This window comes from Ornithorhynchus anatinus, chromosome 11 (genome assembly GCF_004115215.2).
Source record: "Ornithorhynchus anatinus isolate Pmale09 chromosome 11, mOrnAna1.pri.v4, whole genome shotgun sequence".
NCBI classification, from domain to species: Eukaryota; Metazoa; Chordata; class Mammalia; order Monotremata; family Ornithorhynchidae; genus Ornithorhynchus; species Ornithorhynchus anatinus.
The window spans coordinates 31,702,112-31,727,144 of NC_041738.1; the positions used below are offsets into that span (position 1 = coordinate 31,702,112).

Consider the following 25,033-nt stretch of genomic DNA (forward strand, 5'->3'; position numbering starts at 1 on the left):
GACTCTGCATTCACATTCCCATTTGTTCCTTTAATCACCGAATCTCTGTTTGCCAAACTTGTAACAATAATAATAATAATAGTAATAATAATTGTGGTATTTGTTGCTTGCTTACTGTGCTAAGCGTTGGGCTAGATAAAACATAATCAGATCAAAGTCCCTCTCCCACATGGGGATCACAGCCTAAGTAGGAAGAATAGGTATTTTATCCCAATTTTACAAATGAGGAAACTGAGGCACAGAGAGTGAACTGATTTGCCCAAGATCACCCAGCAGGCAGATGGTGGAGCTCAAATTAAAGCCCAGATCTTCTGGCACCCAGGCATATGCTCTTTCTGCTAGGCCAGTCAAATCAATTAATTGTATTTCTTGAGCAGGGACTGCATTCAGAGAACTGTACTAAGCAACTGAGAGAGTACAGTATAATAGAATTGGTAGATATGTTCCCTACCTACAATGAGCTTGAGGTGTGGCTCAATGGAAAGAGCACGGGCTTAAGAGTCAGAGGTCATGGGTTCAAATCCCGGCTCCGCCACTTGTCAGCCATGTGACTGTAGGTAAGTCACTTAACTTCTCTGTGCCTCAGTTACCTCATCTGTAAAATGGGGATTAAGACTGTGAGCCTCACATGGGACAACCTGATGACCCAGTATCTACCCCAGCACTTAGAACAGTGCTCTGCACCCCAATTAGACTGTAAGCCCGACAATGGGCAGGGATTGTCTCTATCTGTTGCCGTATTGTAAATTCCAAGTGGTTAGTACAGTGCTCTGCACATAGTAAGCACTCAATAAATACTGTTGAATGAATGAATGAACATAGTAAGTGCTTAACAAATACCAACATTATTATTATTAATAATAATTTTGTGGATCACACTATACCAGAAGAGACTGGTGTTATGCGAAGGACATTTCCTAATACTTCCCTCATTTTATATCCAAATCATGTAGCGAATACATGTGTTTTAGCAGGACTGACAGACCAGATGGTGATCCCTAGGGAGAAAATATTTGTGCTGTTTTTGAGATAAACCAATCAGTCTTAATGGGCAGAAAGACGGCAAGGAAAAGCGGTGAGGAATAACAGCGGTGGTTTGCCACTAGAGCCGTTGATCGAGTTCATCAAAAGAAACTCCTCAGCTGTGTCTGCATCCTCTTCATGCCCGATTCAAGGTTACGGCAGCGACCGCTTTGTCTCTCCTCCCTGAAGTTGCCATAGTAGCATCACAATAAGCAATTTTATCATGAGATCCCAGTTCTTCACTCCAGGTGTTGGCAGGAAATCATTTAACTCCCAGGCAGCAGAGACATTGAAAAAAAACACAAAACCATGTGGTAAATATTGCCGGGCTAAAGTGGGAGGGGCACAGGCTCCTAGTTTCCCCGGGGCGTTTAGCCCCACTTTCCATTAGCAGGTCCTGCCGGGATGGTCAACTTGCTCTCAAGTTGGAGAGCAAGTTGGCCCTGATGGGGCGTCAAGTCTGGAACACCTCAGGAAGTGTCCTGCTGACTGAGCAGGTCACCTCCTACATTGACCTGTGGACCCAAGATGGCTGATGCCAAATTCAGACCAGGAAAGCTGGACAGGGTTCAGAACAGATCTGTCTACTGGCTAATTACTTCTGCCTTTCACCTATCCAATTGTCAAGTGCAGGAAACCAGGGTGGACTTTGAGGATCATACAGTGAATACAGAATAATAATAATTTTGGTATTTGTTAAGTGCTTACAACGTGCCAAGATCTGAACTAAATTCTGGGAGAGATGCAAGATAATCTGGCTCAGTGGAAAGAACCCGGGCTTGGAAGTCAGAGGTGATGGGTTCTAATCCCAGCTCCACCACTTGTCAGCTGTGTGACTTTGGGTAGGTTGCTTAACTTCTCTGGGCTTCAGTTACCTCATCTGTAAAACAGGGATTAAGACTGTGAGCCCCACGTGGGGCAACCTAATCACCTTGAATCTCCTCCAGCGCTTAGAACAGTGCTTTGCACATAGTAAGCGCTCAACAAATACCACCATTATTATTATTATAATCAGGTTGGATACAGGCCCCACCCCACTTGGGGATCATAGTTTAATGTAGAGGGAGAACAGGGAGCGAATCCCCATTTTACAAATGAGGAGACTGAGGCAAAGGAAGTTATGTGGCCTGTCCATAGTCATAGAGAAGGCAAGTGAAAGAGCTGGATTAATAGCCAGCTCTCCCAACATTATATTACAGTGTAACATCACGGTACATTGGGAGGAAAAAAACAAAAAGCAAATATACCAGGGCTTTCCCAGCTTCCCTGTAGTCCCATTAGAATGGGAAGCAGCATGGCGTAGTAGTTAGAGCATGGGTTTGAGAGTCAGAAGGTCATGGGCTCTAATCCCAGCTCCACCATTTGTCTGCTGGGTGACTTCGGGCAAGTTGCTTCACTTCTTTGTGCCTCAGTTACCTCATCTTTAAAATAGGGATTGAGATGATGAGCCCCAGGAGGGACAGGGACTGTGATCAACCCAATTTGCTTGTAACCACCCCAGCATTTAGTACAGTCCCTGACACATAGTAAGGGCTTAACAAATACCAAAATTATTATTATGGAAAAAGAATAGGTCAGAAGCCAAACAGCCATCACCTTTTTGTTGATCTAAAAATGATGGTGCATCTGATATTTAATTTTCTTTCCTGTTGCACCCATTCACCTCTCTCCTCAAGTTGTTATCAGCCACAGAGCTTCAGGGTGCCACCACCCCTTCCCCACTCACCCACCAACACAACTTTATACCTACACTAGGCTACCTCAACACTCGACTCCTCCGAAACGTTGTAAGTCCTCAAGGTAGACATGTATTTTACGTCTCTGTTGTGGTCTGCCTAGCACCTAGAAGAGTGGTTTGAACACTGGAGGTGTTCAATCAATACTACTGAATGAGTGAATGATTTGAGTTGTATTTCGAAGGGGGGGCCTTGATGTCCCAAAAGAAAACAAGAGAGTGTGGGAAGCACCTGAAATGCATGCTGAGCTGAAGTTGCCAGATGTTGGATTAGAAAACATTTGGAACTGGGTTGCCCAAAGCAAGTATGCATAATGATGTCCAATATAATAAATGAGAGACTTTATCAAGGGTGCTGTGTCTGTAGCTTTAAAATTCTGGTTAACCTCCCTAACTGCACTTATCTGGTGCACAAAGGAGGAGAATGCCCTAGCAGAATAGGCAAGGGCCTGGAAGTCAGAGGACCAGGATTTTAATTCTGACCAACATTTTTCTGCTGTGTCCTCGAACAAGTCACTTAACTTCTCTGTGCCTCAGTTACCTTTCTACAAAATGGGGATTAAATACTTGTTCACCCTCTTAGAGTATGAGCCCCATGTGGAACAGGGACTGTGTCCACCCTGATTAGTTTCTCTCTATTCCAGTGCTTAGTACTTTACCTGGCACATAGTAAGTACTTAACAAATACAATAAATATAGTTTTTTAAAAAACTTGAATTCCAAAAGGTGCAACAACGGAGCAATTTTGTTGTGTATTTCCCCACCTATACTTTAGTGTGAGCATATTAAGTAAATTCTACTTAATTGCAGATGGAGAGAGGGGCGTTCTGGGATAGATGTGTCCGTGGTGTCTCTATGGCTCGGAAACGACTCAACAGCATAAGACAAGACAAGTTTGGCACATAGTTAGTGTTTAATATGTACCATAACTAATTACAGCCATGTTAGGCCTATAGTGGGATAATTATTTGTGGTTACTGCCGATTATCCTCGTCCTCTTCCTCCTCACCTTCTCCATTTCACTGCTCACCAGTTTAAGCTTTTTTTTAGATTGTGAGGCCCCTGGAGGACAGGGACTGTGTATTTCCCACTTGTGTATTCTTTTCCAGGGCTGAGTCCAGTGCTCTACACAAAGTAAGAGCTTAATAAATACCCTTCCTGCTACCATCACTCCCATGTGAGAATGGGCAAGGACTGAGAGAGGAAGAGAAGCTCAAAACCTAATAGTAACTACTTAATAAATACCATTATTTTATGCCACGCACTCTGCTAAGCACTGGGGTAGATAGAAGATAATCAGTGCCCCTCCTTATTAATTTAACCCTGATTTGGTTCAAATAGATATAAACCTACAGTTTGAGAGAATAAAGAATGGTATGTGATCTAATTTCCCCCATCGTTCCTGTGTTTATAGGTGATGAAACATCTTGCAATAAATAAAACTAATTGGATGAAAAATGCATTACTGAAAATGGAATTTAATAAGAAGACGAAGTTGGTTCCCTATTAACATGAAGGAAAGTGTGATCTTACAGATCTGGAGTCCATTTCCTTAGGTCCTATCCTTGGCTCCCGGGCTGCTTACAGGCAAGGAATCTGTCCTTTCTGTGCTCACTTGTCCTTTCTGCAAAATGGGTATAAAAAGGATACTCTCCAAAGGTGATATATTCCTACCCATCCTAGTTTGCAGACCCTACCTGGATGGCCTTCAGGACGTGATGTGCAACCAATCTCTAAGTATGTCTTTCCTGCCCCACAGCCTGAACTTTTAAAAACAGCCTGTGAACAGCAAGCATCATTGCTACTGCTTGCTGGTTTAGAGGGATATAGTTCCACTAAATTTTTACTTTGGTGCTCTCATCTAGAGACACTGCTTTGCCTCGAACCACATTTTCAAAATCTAATGTATAAACTAAGAAATGCCCACCCCATGCCTACGACATCCCGCCATTGCAAGGATTAATTCAAATTTATTGTTTTAAACAAAAATCAATGGAGTGGTTTAGGTTTCTGGGAGAGAAACATTGTATGAATACAGAGTTTAGTACCCATTAGAAGATTTGGCAGGACTTTTTCTTTTTTTTGAAAATTCAGGTTATTTTTTGGATTTTTGCCTCTCCCCGCCCCCACGAGTAATCTTTATTTTCTGATTGACTGTCGACTTCCACAATGAAGTGGGTGAGGGGGAGAGGTGAGGAAAAGAATTCCTCTGGGTCTTTTGGAATGGTGAGAGAACCTTCCCACTCATTACAAGTGTCAGTGGAGCACTGTGCATGAGGCCACAAATAGGTCCCCATTGGACCTGAAGCGTGGGCCCGCAGAATCGTTCCCTCTTTGATGCCAAGGTTGACAGAAGGCTCACGCAAGCACCACTCTGCCTTGTGGGGGCCTGAGATGACTCTCCTGGGAGCCACGAAGAGTATTCCTCGTTGGCAAAATTGATGTTGGTGCAAAATGGGCATTTGTCTCTGAGGGCAAAATTTGGCTGAGAATTTTGTTCCTTGTCGCTCCTGTGCGATACCCCTGAGAAACAAGTGAAGTTTTCTTTTTCCAGTGTAAAAGACTTTTGAATTATTATTTTTTTTCATCCCACATGGCAGAGCTTTCTGAGTTTCTCACAAAGGTGGGTACATTAACTTGCTAATGACTTTGCTTAGCACTGTAGAACCCAGGGGCACCTGACTCCTGCAATTCTTTGCAGCTTGAAAGACGGAAAGGAAAAATCACTCCTGACTTGAAATTTTCTTGGCTTATTTATTTGGTTCAACCCTTCTCTTTGTCCTTTAATGATAGATTAGGCATCAGTGTCAGCATCCATCCAGAAGTGGGCTGAACACTGTCTTTTCTCTCCAAGGTCAATATGTCTTCTTCTCTCTTTGAGTCTTTCATAATGTGACTTATAATATTGTGCAGAGCACTGTAGTATCCACTCGGATAGATACAAGATGATCCAAGCTAGGGCTCACAGTCTAAGTAGGAGAGGGAACAGGTGCTGAATCTCACTTTTCAGAGAAGGAAACTGAGGCCCAGAGAAGTTAAGTGATTTGACCAAGGTCACCCAGCAGGCAAATGGTGGGGCAGGATTAAAACCCAGGCCTAGGCATTTCCAATAGGCCAAGCCAATTCTTTGTTCCTGCAAAGAACCATACTGAGTAAAGAGGATTCTGGCTATATGGATGAAATATTCCAGGGTTAATTTCATATGAAGTTCTGAACTTTCTGATTTGCAGGTATTTTCTAAGCTTCCAAGTTAAAAACCCAAATTACCAGGTGGAGACACCAGCTTCCTCGCTTTGTTAGTGCCTATGTCCACCCTTGAGTTACCTGAAAGCCTAACCCCCAGGAACACTTGATTTGGGTAATTTGTACCGTTTTGCTTTCCAAGTGACTGGAAAAGGCTAAGTATGTTGCTAAGGTACGTGGAAAATAAGTGACGGGAGAATAGTGCTGTTGAGTTAATGTTCTCCATTATTTCCGGCAACATTTAATTTATGCTATGGGGGGTACGTAGCGCCTGGGGCCTATTCTGCCGTATTGTCAGGCTCCTGGAAGCAGTGATGCAAAGGAGGAGCTACCACCAGTTATCAGCTGAGAGAGGATGTTTCAACTCACTGGAACAGCAAATTCTGCACAACCCAACTGGCTCCTGCCTGAGCTGACTGCTGAGTCCAAGGACAGGGAAGCAAAAGATAGCTTTGCTGGGGGTTGCTCTTGGTCACTTCCAGAGCCTTCAATCAATCAATCAATCAGTGATATTTACTGAATGCTTACTATGTGCAGAGCATTGTACTAAGTACGGGAGAGCTCGATATACAGCAGAATTCAGCAGACACGTTCTCTGCCCGTAACGAGCTTACGGTCTAGAGGAGCTTACAGTCTATGTGGGTTAGGAGCCTTTCTGAACTGGAAAACATCTCCTGAAGGCCAGCTGCATTAGACTGGAGATGGGGGTAGAAGGAAAGCTAGTTTGAGCATCATAATCAGGGGTCTCAGTGGTCTGCCAGCACAAAAGAAACCTTTAATTCTCTCCTTCCCGCTGGGAGAGGGTTCAGCTGGGATCAGAGGAACCTGTTTTCCCCTTCCCAGCAATCTCCATCCTTTAAGGAGTGCAAGCCAGCCAGCCCACTCTCGTTCAGAACCCTGTATGAGACATCTCCTTCACAATGAAAGGACCAGATGCCATCCATGCAATGGAGGACCTGAAAATTGTTTTCAAGTCCATTTGAAAGTTGGGGAATGGACAAGATTCCAGGAATAGCAGGTACTGAGTTTTTACCTCGGTTCTCTACTAACTCAAGTTCTTCCCTTGGATCAGCCGTACAGATTGTAAGTTCCTTGACGGCAGGGATCATGTTTGCCAACTCCATTGGACTGTATTCCCGCAAGAGCTGAGTACAGTGCTCTGCACACAGTAAGCCCTCAATAAATACCATTGATTGATCAATTAATTGGCATACCTTCTCAGAGTATCTGTCTGAAAGTGGGGGAGAGGATGATGGTATTTGTTAAGCCCTTACTATGTCCTAGGCACTGCACTAAGTGCTGGGTTGGTTACAAATCAATTGAATTGGACACAGGCCCTGTCCCATGTAGGGCTCACATTCTCAATTCCCATTATATAGATGAGTTAACTGAGGCCCAGAGAAGTGAAGTGACTTGCTCAAGATCACACAGCAGGTGAACGGTAGAGCCTGGATTAGAACCCAGGTCTTACTGACTCCCAGGACCATACTCTATCCACTATACCATGCTGCTTCTCATGATTGTCTTGGCTCTTCAGACCTTGGGCCAAAAATGTTCCTGTGAGCCTATTCACAGAATAGGAAGCACTGGATAAATGTGTAATGGTACCAACCCAGTTGAACATCTGAAGGAGCAGTTTACAAATCCTTATCAAATCTTAGCCAAAATGGGTTTGTCAATTTCTACCTTTTCTCAGTCCTTCAGTTGCACGTTGTGTGGGTTTGGGAACCCCAATAGTGTTTTCTTAGGTGACTTCTCCATGTGAAGCAGACTGCATTTCCAGTCTGGAGACAAAGGTGCAGATCCCTGCCTTACTCCTCACTGCCCATGGTACCAGGGAAGTCACTCAGTATTCCGTTACATGAAATCCTCCCCACTGACCTCAGTCCTGTGAGCAAGTGTTCCAGGTGCCCCACTCCGGTAAAAACTGGAGAGCAGCCATAGGGAAGCAGAGAAACAGCATGTCCTAATGGTTAGAGCTCAGGCCTTAGAGTCAGAGGACCTGGATTCTAATCCTGGCTCCCTGACTTGTCTGTTGTGTGACCTTGGAAAGTCAGTTAACTTCTCTGTGTCTCAGCTACCACATCTGTAAAATGGGGATAAAGACTGTGCTCCCCATGTGGGTCATAGACTGTGTCCAACCTGATTAGCTTGAATCTACCCCAGTGCTTAGTACAGTGTCTGGCACATAGAAGTTGCTTAATAAATGCCGTGGAGAAAAAAATAAGATGCAGATTATGGAAAACAGGGAGGATGGGAGAGGAGGTGAAAATTGGGTTCTGTTGTTTTTACTTCTTATGTCCATTTTCAATGTAAGCCCAGTGTGGGCTGAGATTATCTCTCTTTATTGCTGAATTGTACTTTCCAAGTGCTAAGTACAGTGCTCTGCACATAGTAAGCACTCAGTAAATATGATTGAATGTTGGGTAGTTAGGTCACTATCAGGTGGGTGCTTTTAGTCAAGGAGAATGTCCCATGATGAATAAATATCTACAACTACTGATTCAAAGGGTCTAGGGTCATGGAGAGAAATGACCCTTATTAAAAGCACATCTCCTCCAAGAGGCCTCCCCCAACTAAGCTCTCATTTCCTCTTCTCCCACTCCCTTCTGTGTCATCTTTGCATTTGGTTTTGCATTCATTCATGCATTCATTCAATAGTATTTATTGAGCGCTTACTATGTGCGGAGCACTGTGCTAAGCGCTATCCTTTTTTCACCCCTCCATCAGCCCCACAGCATTTGGGTACATATCCAGGATTTATTAATTTATACTAATGTCTGTATCCCCTTCTAGACTGTAAGCTTGTCGTGAATCAGGGACGTGTGTACTAACTCTGCTACAGTGTACTCTCCCAGGTGCTTCATACAGTGCACTGTACAAAGTAAGCACCTAATAAATACAGCTGATTGATAATAATAATAATAACTGTAGTATTTAAGTACTTGCTATGTGTCAAGGGCTATACTAAGCATTGGAGTGGATACAATGTTAAGTCAGAAACAGACCCGTCCTACATAGGCCTCACAGTCTAAAGGAGGGAGGAGCACAAATATTTAATTCCCATTTTACAGATGAGAAAACCAAGGCACAGAGAAGTGAACTGATTTACCAAGGTCTCCCAGCAGGCCAGTGGTGGAGCCGAGACTAAAATCCAGGCCCTCTGATTCCCAGGCCCAGGCTCTTTCCACTAAACTTATCCTGAAACCAGCCTGAGCCTGACTGTTTCATTCCTTTTCTGAGTCTGAAATCTGCTCGTGACTGGAGTCCAAAATGTAAACTACATCAGTGGTACAATGTGGTTTTCGCCTTATGTGAGTGAACAATGTGGTTTCCACCCGAGTTGTTTTGGAATCTTGGTTCATTCATATTCAGGTAAAGTTCATTGCTAAATGAAATGAATCCATTCTGGCAGTGGATGTTAACAGGTTGATCTGCATTAAGGTTAACCTGAATGTGACATTAACTCCAGCTGACCCAATTTCACTTGCTTGTGATGGCAGAGAGTCCCAGGGCTGGGTAAATTGCAGGGGCCAAATTGTAGTGTCAGACCAATATAAGGGGGAAAAGACTGGGAAATAGTATGGATTAATGGAAAGAGCATGGACCTGGGAGTTAGAGGACCTGGGTTCTAATTCTGACCCCATCATTCTCTGTTGTGTGACCTTGGGCAAGTCACTTAACTTCTCTATGCCTCATTTTCCTCACATATAAAATGGAGACAAAATCCTTTTCCTCCCTCCCCCTAAAAGTGTAAGCCAAATGAAGTCAGGAACTAAGACCATCCTGATCATCTTGCACCTAAACCAGTCCTTAGTACAGTGCTTGGCACATAGTAAGCACTGAACAAATAGCAAATACACACACAAAAGTGGGTCCTCCTCTTCAGAAAATGTGGGCATCCGGGCCATTATTTAGCACCCAATGCCTGGTAAGCATTATACCCCAAAGAAAAAGCTTGGCCTGGCAATGCACCCTAGTTAAAAGTCAGGGTGTGCACTCAACCTAATTTGGTAAAGGAATCGTAGCTTTCAACCATTTCCTTCTCCTATTGCCTTGGAAACAGGATGGAACTTTTCCAGAAAAGCATCCCCTATGATATTTCCATAACTAACTTAGTTACGGCAGCAAAGTTACTGTCCCTGTGTGCTGCATCTGTCTCCTGAAAGTCAGGTTATTGCTGAGGCTGCTGCCTTGAGATTGATATAATCTGACACATCAGCCAGTGGATGTCCTATCTGCTTTCCTCCACTCCCTACCCACTTTCTCCCACCTCCTTCCTCATGTCCACGGGAAGGAATACAGACCTGGGAATCAGAACTTGGGTTTTAATCCTGCCCTTTTTTGGCTGCATGACTTAAGCAAGCCACTTTGAATCTCTTAGCTTCAGTCTCCTCATCTGTAAAATGGGGATTCAATACCCATTCTCCCCTCCTCTTTAACCTGTGAGTCCCATTTGGGATGGGAACTGTGTTCAACCGGATCATTTTGAGTCTATCCCTGGAGTTGGAACATAGCAAGCACTTAGAAAACGTCACAATTGTCATCATTATTATTACAAGAGAATCAGATCAGATTCAGTCCCCGTCAACACAGGGTTCAGTCTAAGAGGGAGGACAGGTGTTTTTTTATCACCATTTTACAGTTGAGGAAACTAAGGCACAGAGAGGTTAAGTGATTTGCCCAAGGTCATATAGCAAGCAAATAATGGAGCTGGAATTAGAGCTTAGGTTTTCTGACTTTCAGGCCCGTACTCTTCCACTAGTTCTACTGATCCCAGCTTGACCCCAGAGGAGCAAGCCAGTACTCACTCTGAGCCTTAGCAATGCTGTAATCTCCATCTAAGCTCCAGCCTGTAAGCTCCTTGTGGGCAGGGAATAGGCCACCAACTCTCCCAAGCCCCAGTCCAGTGCTCTGCACAAAATGAGCGCTCAATAAATATGACTGATTTATAGGCAGGGTGCCTCCTAGATCGGGCCTTCTGGAAGCAGTTGTAGTGTGAATAGGTATAGCAACCCTAAAATATACTACTCTTAAACTTCAGTCATGCTGGTGGGATTCTCTAAGATATTGGGCTGGGATACCCATTTCAAACATACATCCCACCACTATTCGGAATTGAGGAAAAGGGGCTGTGATGTTCCTTTTAATCTTTAGAACAAGGGGATTCAGAAGCCACTGTCAGGTTGGTGTATAAAGAAGTTTTTGTCGTCCTTCCCTATCCCCCTCCGTGATCTGAAATCTTCTCAGGGCTCAGGGGTGCTTTTTCAACAAAACAAATGATGTTACAAGACTCTTGTCTCATGTAGGCTGCAATGTCATTTTCACTGTTCCAACTCCCTTACAGTGTTGCCCGGGGCATGGGGGAATTAAGTCAGCTGTGTCTGAAAGAGTATGAAGGATCTGAGGTAGGAAAAAGTTAATGCCCGTTATAATATTGAGCTCAACCCAGTTCTGGAGGGTGATTTTTTTCTTCTCGGAATGGTCTCTTTTTTCAGACTTTGGACAAGCCACGAATGGTAGAGCTCTCAAGAGTTGGAGGTGGCATAGCCCAGTGGAAAGAACATGGGCCTGGGAATTGGGGGATTTTGGTTCTAGCCTGCTGGGTGACCTTGAGCAAGTAATTTAGCCTCTCTAAGCCTCGGTTTTTTCATCTGTGAAGTGGGGATGAGATAGCTCCCTCTTCCTTCCTCTGGAGACTTTGAGTCCCATGTGGGATGGGAACTGTGTCCTTTATGATTATTTTGTATCTACCCCACCATTTATGCCTAGTGCTTTGTCTCATTGTAAACATCGAATAAATATTATTTTATTATTATTATTACTATTAATTGGAAGCACTGCCAGGTCCTACAAGTAGAAGTTGTCAGTGTACCTCAAGACAGTCCTTCCCAATGTGCAGGGGACTCCTTCTGATACAAACAATGAATCGCTCTGTGGTTTTATTTAAGAAAATAACAAAGTGACTCTCTGAATGTGGTGCTCCAATTCTAAACAAACGCGTGATACAGTGACGAGGGCTGTAGATCAGTGTGCTTAGCAAAAAGCATATAATTACAGTGTTGTAGTCTCGGACTGAGAATTCCTAGGGAAATCTGGAAACGTGTAGTTTTACACCTGATCATCGAGATAATCTGACTAGAAGAGGGGAGATTTAAGATAATGTGGGTTTGGTTTCGGTGTTCCCCAACCCCTTTCCCTCCCTCATCCTGTGCTGAATATGGGACAAAGCTTGGAAAGGCGTTGCTGCTGGTCAAAACACCCTCGGGCCAGGTTGAGAAGAAGTGAAAAGGATAGTGTGAAAAGGGAGTCTGAATATCTTCTCCTTGACCTGCTCTGAGGGAGTGGGTCATATTTCTATGGAATTCTGTGTTAACCTTAGAATCTTTAGTTAAGGGTGAGTACACTAGAGGGGAAATAAAAACCTTCAAAGGCTTCTGACAGCTTAGGGCTCCAGTGACTTAAAAGCCCCAAGTCTTGGGAAATAAGCACCAAGCATTAATTTTTTAAAAAGTTCACATTCAGTGAGCTTCCAGGCCTAGGGCAGGTTAATTAAAGCCAACTGAGTGAAAAAATAATTACATGGAAGGGGAAATGGGAGAAACCCAAACCTATAATTTAGAACTTTTTTCAAGGTTTGTGCTTTTTCTGAAGAATAGGAGGGGGGAGAGGCCCCTCGTTCTTTGCTCCTCTGAGCCAGTTTTGTGTTAGTGTTAGTGCTGTCTTTCCCGACTGAGTCGCTGAAATCCTGATCAAAATGGACATAGGTTGGGGCAAAATGGCTTTACAGGGGTTAATTCTCCCTTTGATGAACTCAAACATCTCCCATTTCATAGTTTTACTATAAACTTGACTGGTGGGAACCCCAGTTCAACAAGGGGTTGGAATGTGTCTGTCAGAGAACTGTGTGGTTGGTGATATTGTCTTGCAATTTATGAGCTGCAATCTTGTTTTCTCTGGGATAGAAAGCAAGGCTCTGAATCTATGCTTGGGTGGGCTGGTGGAAGAATTAACCAAAGCCCCCCAAAATCCAAAAACATAAATTACTATTGGGTAAAACCAGCTCTTTCCTAATCAGGTTTCTATGGTTCCTCCTTAATCACAGGATTTAATAGTAATGATAAAAATAAATAATGATTATAGTAATAATTGCAGTTTTTTTTGGTATTTGATAAGTGCTTTCTATGTTCCAGGCACTGTTCTAGGTGCTTGGGTAGATACCAGGCAATTAGGCAATTGGGAAGCAGTGTGGCTCAGTGGAAAGAAAGAGCCTGGGCTTCGGAGTCAGAGGTCATGGGTTCGACTCCCGGCTCTGTCACTTGTCAGCTGTGTGACTGTGGGCAAGTCACTTAACTTCTCTGTGTGCCTCAGTTACCTCATCTGTAAAATGGGGATTAACTGTGAGCCTCACGTGGGACAAGCTGATTACCCTGTATCTCCCCTAGTGCTTAGAACAGTGCTCTGCACATAGTAAGTGCTTAACAAATACCAACATTATTATACAGTCCCTGTCCCACATGGGGCTCACAGTCTTAATCCTCATTTTACAGATAAGCCTCAGAGAAGTGAAGGGACTTGCCCAAGGTCACACAGTAGAAAGTAGCAGAGCCAGAACTAGAACCCAGGTCCTTCTGACTCCCAGGCCAGTGCTGTATCCACTAGACCACAGTGCTTCCTTTCAGCTCCAACTCTATTCCAAGCATCTGTACCAAGTGCTGGAGTTAGATACAAGATAATCAGGTTTCTCCAGATAGATTAGTCTCTACTGTTTTAATTTGCCCTTTATACATCGTTTAAGCATTCCCCAGTGATCTCAACCTGTTCTTCCCCCCATGGACACAATCCCACGTGGACATCACCATTATTCAACTCATTCTTGCCATTGTGAAATCTCTGCATGTTTTTATTTTAACTTCAGGCATTGTCCCTCTCCCCCGCTCAGGGTCGCACCTGGAGAGTTTCCAGTATTCTACCAGTCTCAACTACGAGAGGGAGAGTCGAGCAGAGGCCTGTCCATTCCATTCCATTCCATTCCTAGCCTGGGCAGTGGGTAGTGAGTGGAAGGCAATCCGCTACAAGTCAAAACTAACCTGTGCTGGGCAACAGCAGCATGGAAGAGAGTCTAGGGCAGAGACTCAAGTCTACTGTGCAGAAGGAGGCAATGGCAAATCACTTTCATATTTTTACCAAGAAAATTCTTTCATATTTTTACCAAGAAAATTCTAAGGATACGCTCCCAGAGCGATTGCTGATGGAGGCGGGGTGTTCTGGGAGAGATGTGGCCATGGTGTCGCTATGGGTCAGAGACGACTTGATGGCATAAGGCAAGACATTGTCCCTCTCAGCCAGTCAGCTTCTTATAGGCATGAGCTGTCTGTAATATACCATGTGCTCTAGCCAGTCCTTACTCTCGACACTCTCACCTCCATCCTTTGCTTACTCCTTCCTGTATGCCTTCCCAAACTCCCCAGACAGCATCCTTCCTCTCCTTCTGATTCTCCCCTAAAAAAGTCACCTTCTCCAGGAAGCATTCCCTGATGGACCCTTCTGTCATCAAGCTGACTCATCCCATCAGTCATCTCAGTACGATTTCATTTTTTTATTTATTATTCACTTGCCTGTTATTTGTATCTATTCTCTCAATTGTAGTTATGACAATTGTCGATATATTTCTGTCATCTAACAGGGTAAAGTCCTTGTAGGCAGGGAATTTCCCTCATGCTTCAGTGGTACTTTTCTAAGCACTAAGTACAGTGCTTAGCACCTAGAGAACACTCAATAAATATCTTTATTACTGTTACTACTTTTCTCATCTGTAAAGTGGAGTAAGATAGACTGAATCCCATGGATCAGGGACTATGCCTGAATTCACAGTCTTGTGTCACCCCAACAGTTAGTGTATAGGAAGCGTTTACCAAAGCTATCATTATTATTATTACTCCTCCTTGAGGACAAAGATTTTGTGTTTTATTTGTCTTGTATGTTCCCTAAGAATCTAGTACAGGGTTCTGCCCACAGTAGGTGATCAGTAAATAGTGATGAGGCCAATACTGATCCCAAGGGCTTAGTTCAGTACTGTGCATCTTGTAGGCACTCGCAAGTCGACTTTTTGGCTTGAAGAGTTGATGAACTCCCCAGGATCACAGCTAATAGTCGGGAGCATCTTAAATTTGAATAACAAAGTTATGCCAGTGTGATAGTTATTACTTCAGTCCCTGCCTGATTTCTTTTAAGCACAACTTGATTTTTCAGGCCCAAATCTGAGTTATTTGACCTGACCAGGCTAGGAAGAATTCAGTTATTTGTGGAGGTGTCTTTTATTCTCCACCCAACTCTTCTTCGAGCATCTTCAGGAAGGGATGGGAAGGCAAGTGATGCAAGTTATAACTAAGGATATTTCATTTTAAGTGTCCACTACATCTATACTAACTTTCCATCAATAAAAACGTACAGGAGTTATTAGCATGCCATCGTGGTGCACACGTGTGACAGCCTCACTGGCATGATAGACAGCCTCTCCTCTCAAGGAGCCCCATTAGAGATTCAACCGAGCCAGAGTTCTGTCAGCTCAGACACCATCAGTCCCCACAGGAGAGGAGAGGACAAAATAGGTTTGAGTAATGTCCTTAGCTTAGGCCCGCACTAGCGTATGTGGAAAGACAGAGCTGAATTATCCACCTCCCCATCCCCTTGCCTGGACATAGGGATGACGAAAGCAGTCTGTCCTTAGGTAGCCCATGGCATCTAGGCTATTCAGATCCCTTTTCCAGCCACTTCCTTCATCTGTGAGCCTGATGTGCCAAGACACAGAAGGGCTGATGGCAAACTTGATTCCTTAGTGCCATTAGCTAAGGTGGACCAGGCTGTGTCAGAGAGGGTCATGTGGAGGATTTTGCACTGAAGAAAGCCTCCATTTTCCTTTTTTTTGTGTGTGGTTTTTGTTAAGAGTTTACTATGTTCAAACACTTTTCTAAGTGCCGGGGTAGGAACAAGTTAATTAGGTTGGACATAGCCTAAGTAGGAGATACTGAATCTCCCTGTTACTCTTGAGGGAACAGAGAAGCTAAGTGAGTTGCCCAAGGTCACACAGCAAGAAACTGGGAGAGCAGGGATTAGAACACAGGTCCTCTGACTCACAGGCCCATGATCTTTCCACTAGGCCGTGCTACTTCTCCCTTCATGTGGTCGTCAGTTTACCACCGGACTACTACTTTGGGCAGATGCTTAGAGTTCAGCCTGCTTAGATTCAGTGGGGCCCCTGAGGGACCTGCCACCCGGTTTGAGAACCACGATCCCAAACTGTCACCAGGAAAGCACCTGGTGGTGCTAGTTTGTTCATTAAATTGTTTTCCAAGGCAACATTAAGTGTTCTGTAATCTGCCATGGATGAAAGGCCAGTTTTGAAATCTCCTTTTTCAATAACGGGTTAAGAATGCAACAGCTCTCTGTGGAAAACTTGTTTAGACTTGAGAGATTCATTAGGAATTTTAGATCAATCTCAAGAGGTAGCTATTCAGTGGTCATATCAGCACATGACAAATTGCAAATCAGAGAACCCGTGGTGGAAATTAGGGCGTGGAAAAGATCTAAGTACCCCACCCTTCCTTCTCTATCTGCTCTGGTCAGCAGGTTAGCAGGTTTTCATTTCCCTGGGCCTTCTCCCACCACCACTCTGCATCCTTTAGCCCCCTCCACATAGTCCAGGCTTTAAAGGAAAGAACTTTTTGCCCCTGAATCCAGGAGCACATCTTGGTTTGCTCCTGTCAATCTCCCATTGTGTGCTTTGCTGGCTACAGATCATGAGAGCTGTTTTCATCCCATTATCTCATTTCATGGTTTTCACCTTGTTTAACAAGTAAAAAATGAAAAGTGACAGATTGAACGGTAGATGCAATCAGCCCCTTTGAGATGGTTTTTGGGCAAGATTGGTCTCCAGTGACCCTCCCCATCTCCCCAAGTGGGGAAGGTGATTCTGATTTCCTAAACTATCTATGCCTCTTCACTGGACACAAATAAGTAGTGACATGTATAGCATTAAAGACCAATCATCAGGGCAGAGATTGACCAGCTGCATACAATTAGCTGCATTAGGGGAATGGGTACACCAGCTCTCAAGCCTCAGATCTATCAGTGGCCTTATCCCAGAGGATCCAAAATACCTGGGTGGGGATTTTGACATGGTCTTGTTTTAATCCCTGTAGATGGCGGCCTCCTGGATTTCCGGCTGAAGCAATGAGGTGGTGAGGGACAAAGTGGGCTCGGAGGCTGCGTGCCTTTAGAGATTTTTCCCCGAGTCAAACCCGGATGGACTTGCGAGCGATAATTATGAGGCTGACTTGCATGTTTTCCTTCATCCTGCTGTTTGGAGTGGCTGGCCTTGTCATCTTCATTCACCTGCAGGATCCGGCTGACATAATTCACCAGCAGACACCAGGTTGGATTTTTCTGTTTTCCCCTTTGCTCTTTCTCCCCTGTGAACTGTCCTCTCTATTTCAACCCAGCTCCCTCTTTCCCTTTCATGCTCCCCATAAAACCTTTCTAACTGACTGACTAAGTGGTCAGTTAGTTCAGTCTTGCATTACGAAAGCCAGACAGGCTGGGCTGTTTGTCCACCTTGAGAACCAGACTTTTGGTGAAGAGCATCATCGGCCAGAATCTCAGGGTTGGGGTGAGGAGATTGCTGCTTGCGTCATTAGATGCTCTGAGAGAGTCTGGGTGCAATTTTGGTTGGGAGAGAATTTCTTGAATCCATTAAGAGAGGCCCACCCACCAATCTGTTAACATCAAACTTCTGTAAAGGCCAACTCACTGATATCTATCCATGCTGAAGTTTGGGGATTTTTTCCTCACAATCTGAAAGAGACTGGATTTATTAAGTTCTCACCTCTTAATTACAGACCAGAGCTATCCATTGGTATTTCAGTCACTCAGATCAATCGCTCTCAAGTTTTGTTTGAGAGCAAGCATTCAGAGGGAAGTGTGGAAATCATGAATCAATGCTGCATTAGATCAACAACAGGGCACCTGTCAATACTCAGTTTTCCTTGAAAAATGAGCTGGCCTTCCTGGTGCCCATCAGAGAGGCTTGAAAGGTCAAATGGTTGCTCGGACTGGGTGTCCACTTTCAGGAAGAGGGTGGAAGAGGTGGAAGAGGGTGGAAGGGGTGGAAGAGGGAAGAAGACCTTGATCACATGCTGCCCTCTTGCCCCACATTTGTGCCAACACTAGCAATTGAAGGTAAAATCTTCCCTCTCCAGCCCTCTGTGGTTTGCAGGATTGGGAAAGGGACCTACAGTAAGGTCCTTTGACAATTAGCCTCAAAGGGTGTGTGTAGAGAAGCAACGCTGCCTAATGGATAGAGTGCGGGCCTGGGAGTCAGAAGGATCTGAGTTCTAATGTTGACTCTACCACTTGTCTGCTGTGTGACCTTGGGCGGGTGACTTAACTTCTCTGTGCCTCAGCTACCTCAGTTGTAACATGGAGATTAAGACTGTGAGTCCCATGGGAGACAAGAACTGGGTTAAACTGGATTTGCTTGAATCCACCCCAGCACTTAATACAGTCCCTGATGCATAGTAAACATGTAGTAAACAAATACCACTATTATTATTATTAATTCAACCACCAGGCTGCTGCAACTTGGAGCATTAAGGGTCTTTTTGAATCTTACTGTTGCATCAGACAGAATCACAGTCTGGGGCGCATCTAGAGTTTTCAAGTGGAGGTCTCCTCTTTGGTCTGTCTGTTTTCAAGCTCAGAATTACATTCAGTCAATCTTATTTAATGAACACTTACTGTGTGCAGAGGACTATACTAAGCACTTGGGAAGTACAATTCGGCAACAAATAGAGACAATCCCTGCCCATAACGGACTCACAGTCTAGAATGTTTCAAAATAATCACTTCAGCCATCACCCTTCAGTGGAATTCCATTGTGGGAAGCCCAACGGCCTGAAGTTCTTCAAGCAGGAAAAAATATATATTTTCATTCCAAACTTCCAGAGCTATAGGAAGCTGAGGCCTATGTGGGGAACTGCTGGTGAAAGCAACCTCACTTCAGGGATCTGGAAGGCTTTTCTTCCATCTGACTTGAAAAGGTTTGAAGATGTTATGAACAAGTGGTTTCATGAGCCTGATGAATGTTAAACTTACTGTACCCTGCAATTTTACACAGTCTCATTGGTCCATAGTGGAAGGAAATCTGACTGTGGGCAACTAAGAAGTCTCACTCAAATTGGGCATGAGATCTCATAGTTCTGATACTGGTCTCAGTTCATGAACCCTCATTACCATCAGATGCTCCACCCTTGGGCTGTAAAGGGTCAGTCAGGCCAGGAGAGAAGCTTGTTTTAAATTCTTTGCAAGATTGGATGATAGAGAGCTCAGTGTAGCCTCATGGAAAGAACTCTGGCCCAGGAAGCGGAGGACTGGATTCTAATCCCAGCTCCAGCACTTGCCTGGTTTATGATCTTGGGCAAGTCACTTAACTCCTCATCTATGAAATAGTGATTCTATTCCTGGTCACCCTCCTACTTCAAGTGTGATCCCCATGTGGGACATGGACTGTTTCTGATTTGATTATCTTTGTACCTACCCCAACTCTCACTACACTGCTCACTACATAGTAAATGCTTAATAGAAATTACTAATATTATTATTGTTATGGCATTTGTTAAGCACTTGCTATATGTCACTGCTCTAAGTGCTGGGGTAGATTCAAATAATTGACCTAGTCCCAGTCCCACACAGAGTTTAAAGACAAAATAGGAGGGGGATGAAATATTTCATCCCCATTTTACAGTTGAGGATACTGAGGCACAAAGAAGTTAAATAACTTGCCCAAGACCACACAGCAGGCAAGCAGCAGAGCTGGGATTAGGACTCAGATCCTCAGACTCTCAGGGCTGTGCTTTTTCCACTAGGCCATGCTGCTTCTTTGCCGACCCCAGAAAAGTGCAGTTAGGGGAACCAGAATCTTAAAACGGTGGCCAAAATTCCATAATAATAAAGTCTCTCAGTTATTATATTGCCCATCATGAAGCCAACATCCCATATAAGAGAATCCTCAGTTTGGGGCACCTGGAGCTATTTCCTGGAAAAGCCAGTGCTCCTTCAATATGGAAGGGCACACCCCAAAGCTTCCCCTGTCCCTTCTCCTCGTGGACCTGAACAAATGTTCACAACATTCCTCCAACCTGAAGCTCTCTTCGCTCCTCTAGTATCAACTTACTCTCTGTGCCTTGTTCTCATTAATCTTAACACCGGCCCTTTGCCCGTGTCCTCTCTTTAGCTTGGGACTGCCCTCCCCCTTCAAATCTGATAGACAGTGATTTTCTGTACTGTTAAAAACCTACTGAAATCACATCTCCTCCAAGAGGCAATCCCCAATTAAGCCTACATTTCCCTTTTTCACCCTCCCTTCTGTGTCACCTGTGCAGTTGGGTCTGTACCCCTTAAGCACTTGATATTCACTCCATCCCCAATCCTACCGCAGTTATGTACATATCCTTATGCTCTGTCATTTCCCTTATCATAATTTTTTTTTTAAATGTATGTCTCCCTCTGTACTCTGTAAGCCCCTTTTGGACAGGGATCATGTCTACCAATTCACTCTTATTTTGCTCTCAGTTGGTGTAGTAATAAAAATAATGATGGTGGTATTTGTTAAGCACGCACTACGTGCCAGACCCTGTACTAATCTCTGGGGTGAAAATAAGCAAATCAGGTTGGACACAGTTCCTGTCCCACTTGGTGCTCACAGTTTCAATCCCCATTTTGCAGATGAGTTAACTGATGCCCAGAGAAGTGAAGTGACTGCCCCACAGTCACACAGCAGAGCTGGAATTAGAAACAATGACCTTCTGACTCCTAGGCTCGTGCTCTATCCACTGTGCCCCTTCTAAGGGCTAAGGTTATGTGAAGGGAAGACTACTGAACAAATTTCAAACTCTTACTGCCTACTTTCCTGCCATATGTTGGTACTGAGATGGCCTTTATGCAAGAGGATGGGCTAGGCCATCAGGTTTAGACCTGTTTAGGTCTATATGCAGCACTCTGTAATAGTGCTGCCTGCTAAGATGTCATTTTTCATCTTGTTTTTACCATTATTCATCACTAAGATCAATAAGGGACCACCCCTTTCACTTGTTGGGTTAGGAAATGGTGCATTTACACAAGAGCTCATGATGATGAAATCTCCCAATATTAGAAATTTAAGTGAAAGGAATGAAGCCCATTTCCCCTTATGAAGTTTGGTGCATAATAGAGATGTCCTGCCCATGATAGAGAAGTCCCATCCATGAGTTTTCTAGAAATGTGATTCACTGAGACAACCAGCACTGATTTAAACTTGCTTGAACAAGATTCGAAGTCACAGCTGTGAGTGTCTCCCAGTAAAAGTTAGTTCCATTATGCAGCCGACAAACAGAGGCTCTTTATCATGGGTCTCCCTGAATAAGCACATGTTTCCTCTTGTTTCTGGAAAATATATTCAGAGCCACTAGAGCTCAGGTTCTGTCTTTTCACTGTCTGTGGAGTTTCTTGCCTTGCTCTTAGGTGGCCAGATTCATTTTTAAATCTGGAACAATGGAGTGATGTAGTACAGAGGAGCAGAGGGAAAATTCAGCATGCAGCATCCTGATCTAAGAGCAGGGGCAGGTGGGGGCTACTAAGAGTATCTGCAACCTTCTTGGATCCAGAAAAGGACTACAGTGGGTGCAACTGCTTCTGCCTTTCACACCCATCCCTCTCCCTCTCTTGCCTGGCCCCTACATGTTCAATTGCTAAATGGCCAGGAAATATTCCTAAAATCTGGTTGATGATTTGAAAGCTGGATTAATTGCCCAACCCTGGGACAGAAGACAGACAAAGGGTCCAGGAGGAAGTAAAGTACACTGTGGCCTGCTGTGCTTCAGGCCACCGCCTCCATATTCACAATCAAAGAGAGAGCCCTGCTGACCAAGGCTCTGGCCCCACTGGGACTGGGATGGAGGGAGAACAGGCTGGTCAAAGAATCCTTACGTGTGGGGACACTTAACACCCTGGATGGACTAGGGCACTAGTTGCTATGGAGTTCCCCTGGCCTTCTCCTTGTCTCCAGTGCTGCCTCCTCCTTTCTGAGACTCCTGTCAGAGGTGAGGTGAGATAACGAGGGGGCAGAGAATGCTGTTGGCATAAGTAGCGTACAGGGTCCTGCTGCCATCAGAGGCTCCTGAGTTGCCCTGCCTGGTAGTGTTTAAAGGGGAAATGCACCCGAAACAGACAGGAATTAGCCTGGCCGGTCTCCCCGCTTTGAATATTCCCTGGCTGTAGATGGTGAGGGTCACTATTCTTGCTGACTAAAGGAGTCAGGTCCCCTCTCAGGATCACAAATGGAGAGTTTCCAGTACTTTTCTAGTCTCTACTATGGGAGCGAGAATCAAGCAGAGTCATATCCATTCCGTACCTAGCTTGGACAGTGGCTAGTGAGTGAAGGCAATCTGCTACAAGGCAAAACTCCCATGTGCTGGGCAGCGGCAGCATGGGAGAGAGTTGAAGGTGGAGACTCAAGTCTACAGCGTGGAAGAAGGCAATGGCAAGCCACCTCTATATTTTTACCAAGAAAACTGTATGGATATACTACCAGAATATACTACAAATGGAGCTGGAGCATTCTGGGAGAGATGTGTCCATGGCATCGCTATGGATCAGAGATGACTTGACAGCATATGACTAGACAAGAAAGGAGTCTGGTGAGAAAGAGGGGGCAGAGGTGGTGGAAATGGACTGGTCTCTGCATTCTCTATGATTTGGGAGAGACTGGGTGGGAAAAAATGATTTAGCTGTGTCAGGGCATCAGCAAAGTGGGGGATGGGGTCCAGCCCTTTCAGACAAACTTCCTCTTCCTGGGCTAACATGACTCTTCCCTTCCAACTTATTTTCCCCCAACTCTGCCAGTCCTGGGCTTCCTCCCTGAGCTATGGCCCCACTGTGGCTGGGATAGAGGGAGAACAGGCAGTCAAAGAATCCTTAGGTTTGGGGACACACATCTTGTGTAGGGGACAAACAGAGACTGTGATTGTACTGCAGAGTTGTGGGGGCTGGAATAAGGCACCCTGAGTCCTGAAGATGGACTAAAAATTCAAGAGAAGCAGTGCATCCTAGAGGAGAGCCGAGGCCTGGGAATCACACGACCGGGGTTCTAATCCCAGCTGTGCCACTCTGCTGTGTGACCTTGGGTGAGTTACTTAACTTCTCTGTGCCTCAGTTACCTGTGGCCCCCATGTGGGACCCGGACTGTGGTCCTTCCGGATTACTTTGCATCTGCCCCAGCGCTTAGAACAGTGCCTGGCACATAGTATGTGCTTAACAAATACCATTAAAAAAGAGACGCGGAGAACAAAAATTGTTGCCTATATTGGCCTCCTATTATCTCATTCCTCTAGCCATGGACAGAAGGTCATAGACTGTGGCAGGACTGAAGCAAAAGTGTGATTCCCTCCTTGGGAACACCCCCCCAGTTTTGATTCACTCCAGTTAGGGAAGGGACAAGAAAAAATACAGGATATCCATGGCTTCACTGTCCTACACTTGGGGACCGAGTTGGAGTATGTGTCTCTGCAGTAGGAGGTGGAGAGAGCTCCCAGCTTCAGTCAGCCTGCTGAAGAGTCCAATTCATTCTAAAGCCCATTCCAATAACCTTTCCTTCATAACGCTCCAGTTCCTGGAAGGCCTTTGGAGGTGGAACACAGCTGTACATTTCTGACAGGACTGCTCCCCACTGCAGAAGTTAGGAAATTCCTTGGCCAGTCACCTTGAGTGAGCTAAAATGTCTTGACAGTTAACTGGGTTGGTGGCATCCACCTTACTTTAAAAAGCAGTCAATGGCTTTTATTGAGTGCTTGCTGTGTGCAGAGCACTGACCTAAGTGCTGGGTAGAGTACAATATAACAGAAGCAGTGGACACATTCCCTAGTCATAATGAGCTCACAGTATATATATATATATCTCACAGTAGCAGGAGCACTGAACAGAGGTAAAGAGCACTTTAGTAGTGTTTGAGAAGAGTGGCCTAGTGGAAGTCAGAGGATGTGGATTCTAATCCTGACTGCCACATGTCTGCTGTGTGACCTTGAGCAAGCCACTTAACTTCTCTGTGCCTCAGTTACCTCATCTGTAAAATGGGGATTAAGACTGCGAACCCATGTGAGACGGGGACTGTGTCCAACCAGTTACCTTGTGTCTACCCCAGCGCTCTTAGAACAGTGCTTGGCACATAGTAAGTACTTAAGAACTACCACAGTTATTATTATTAGTACCACCAGCTAGGAGAGCAACTTGGTGGTCAGGCATGCCATCGTCTTTCATTGGGGCAGGGTAATCTATGAAACCAAATTAATAAAAATACTCTGGCCCTTTAGTTTTTTTCCACCCAATCTGGAAATCACGCTTTATTGTTTTAGCCCCAGCGAGCACGATGGCAAAACCTTGATGTACTACTTAAACCGGTATAAAACTACAGTCATAAAACTTTAAGTAATGCTTACATTACTTTCACCGAGCAAAGTACTCCTGACAGTAGCTGTTTGTGTTGATTTGTTACTATTCATTTATTCTTTCCCTGTGCTTCACATTGCAACCTAATTGTGATGCTGTACTGAGAAAGCAATATCAAAGTAATTTTCCACAACATTAGTTACAATTTTCTTCTGATCTTTCGAGTGAAACAATCCCATCCTGTTGGCTTCTGTGAGCATATAAACCTTGATTACATTTATCTGTTGGAAACCAATGCTTACAAAGTATATATGTCCTACATAGTGGGTGTAGAGCTCTGTTTTTTCCCACTGATTGACAAGCATTCTCTTCATATATTTCTATTGATACAATGCACTCTTCTCTACAGAAGACATTGCTATGACAGCCGGTCATTTAGAGTGGACAAAAATGGATTCCCCTAGCCATTAGATTAAATTTAGCCTAAATTTCCCTGAACATTACTGAAACAGTAATGACTCTAGAAACAGATGCTTTCTAGATCCTTACATATGTTAG

General features: G+C 44.4%; 1 protein-coding gene across 1 annotated transcript in view; it reads left to right on the forward strand.

Moving 5' to 3' along the window:
- Positions 1-25,033, forward strand: part of CHST8 (carbohydrate sulfotransferase 8) — a 307,225-nt gene that overhangs the window by 53,873 nt on the left and 228,319 nt on the right. The window contains exon 2 of the mRNA XM_007671503.3: positions 17,203-17,435. Coding sequence (XP_007669693.2) covers positions 17,306-17,435 — 130 coding nt within the window. The 5' untranslated portion in view covers positions 17,203-17,305. The remainder of the gene's footprint in view (positions 1-17,202; positions 17,436-25,033) is intronic.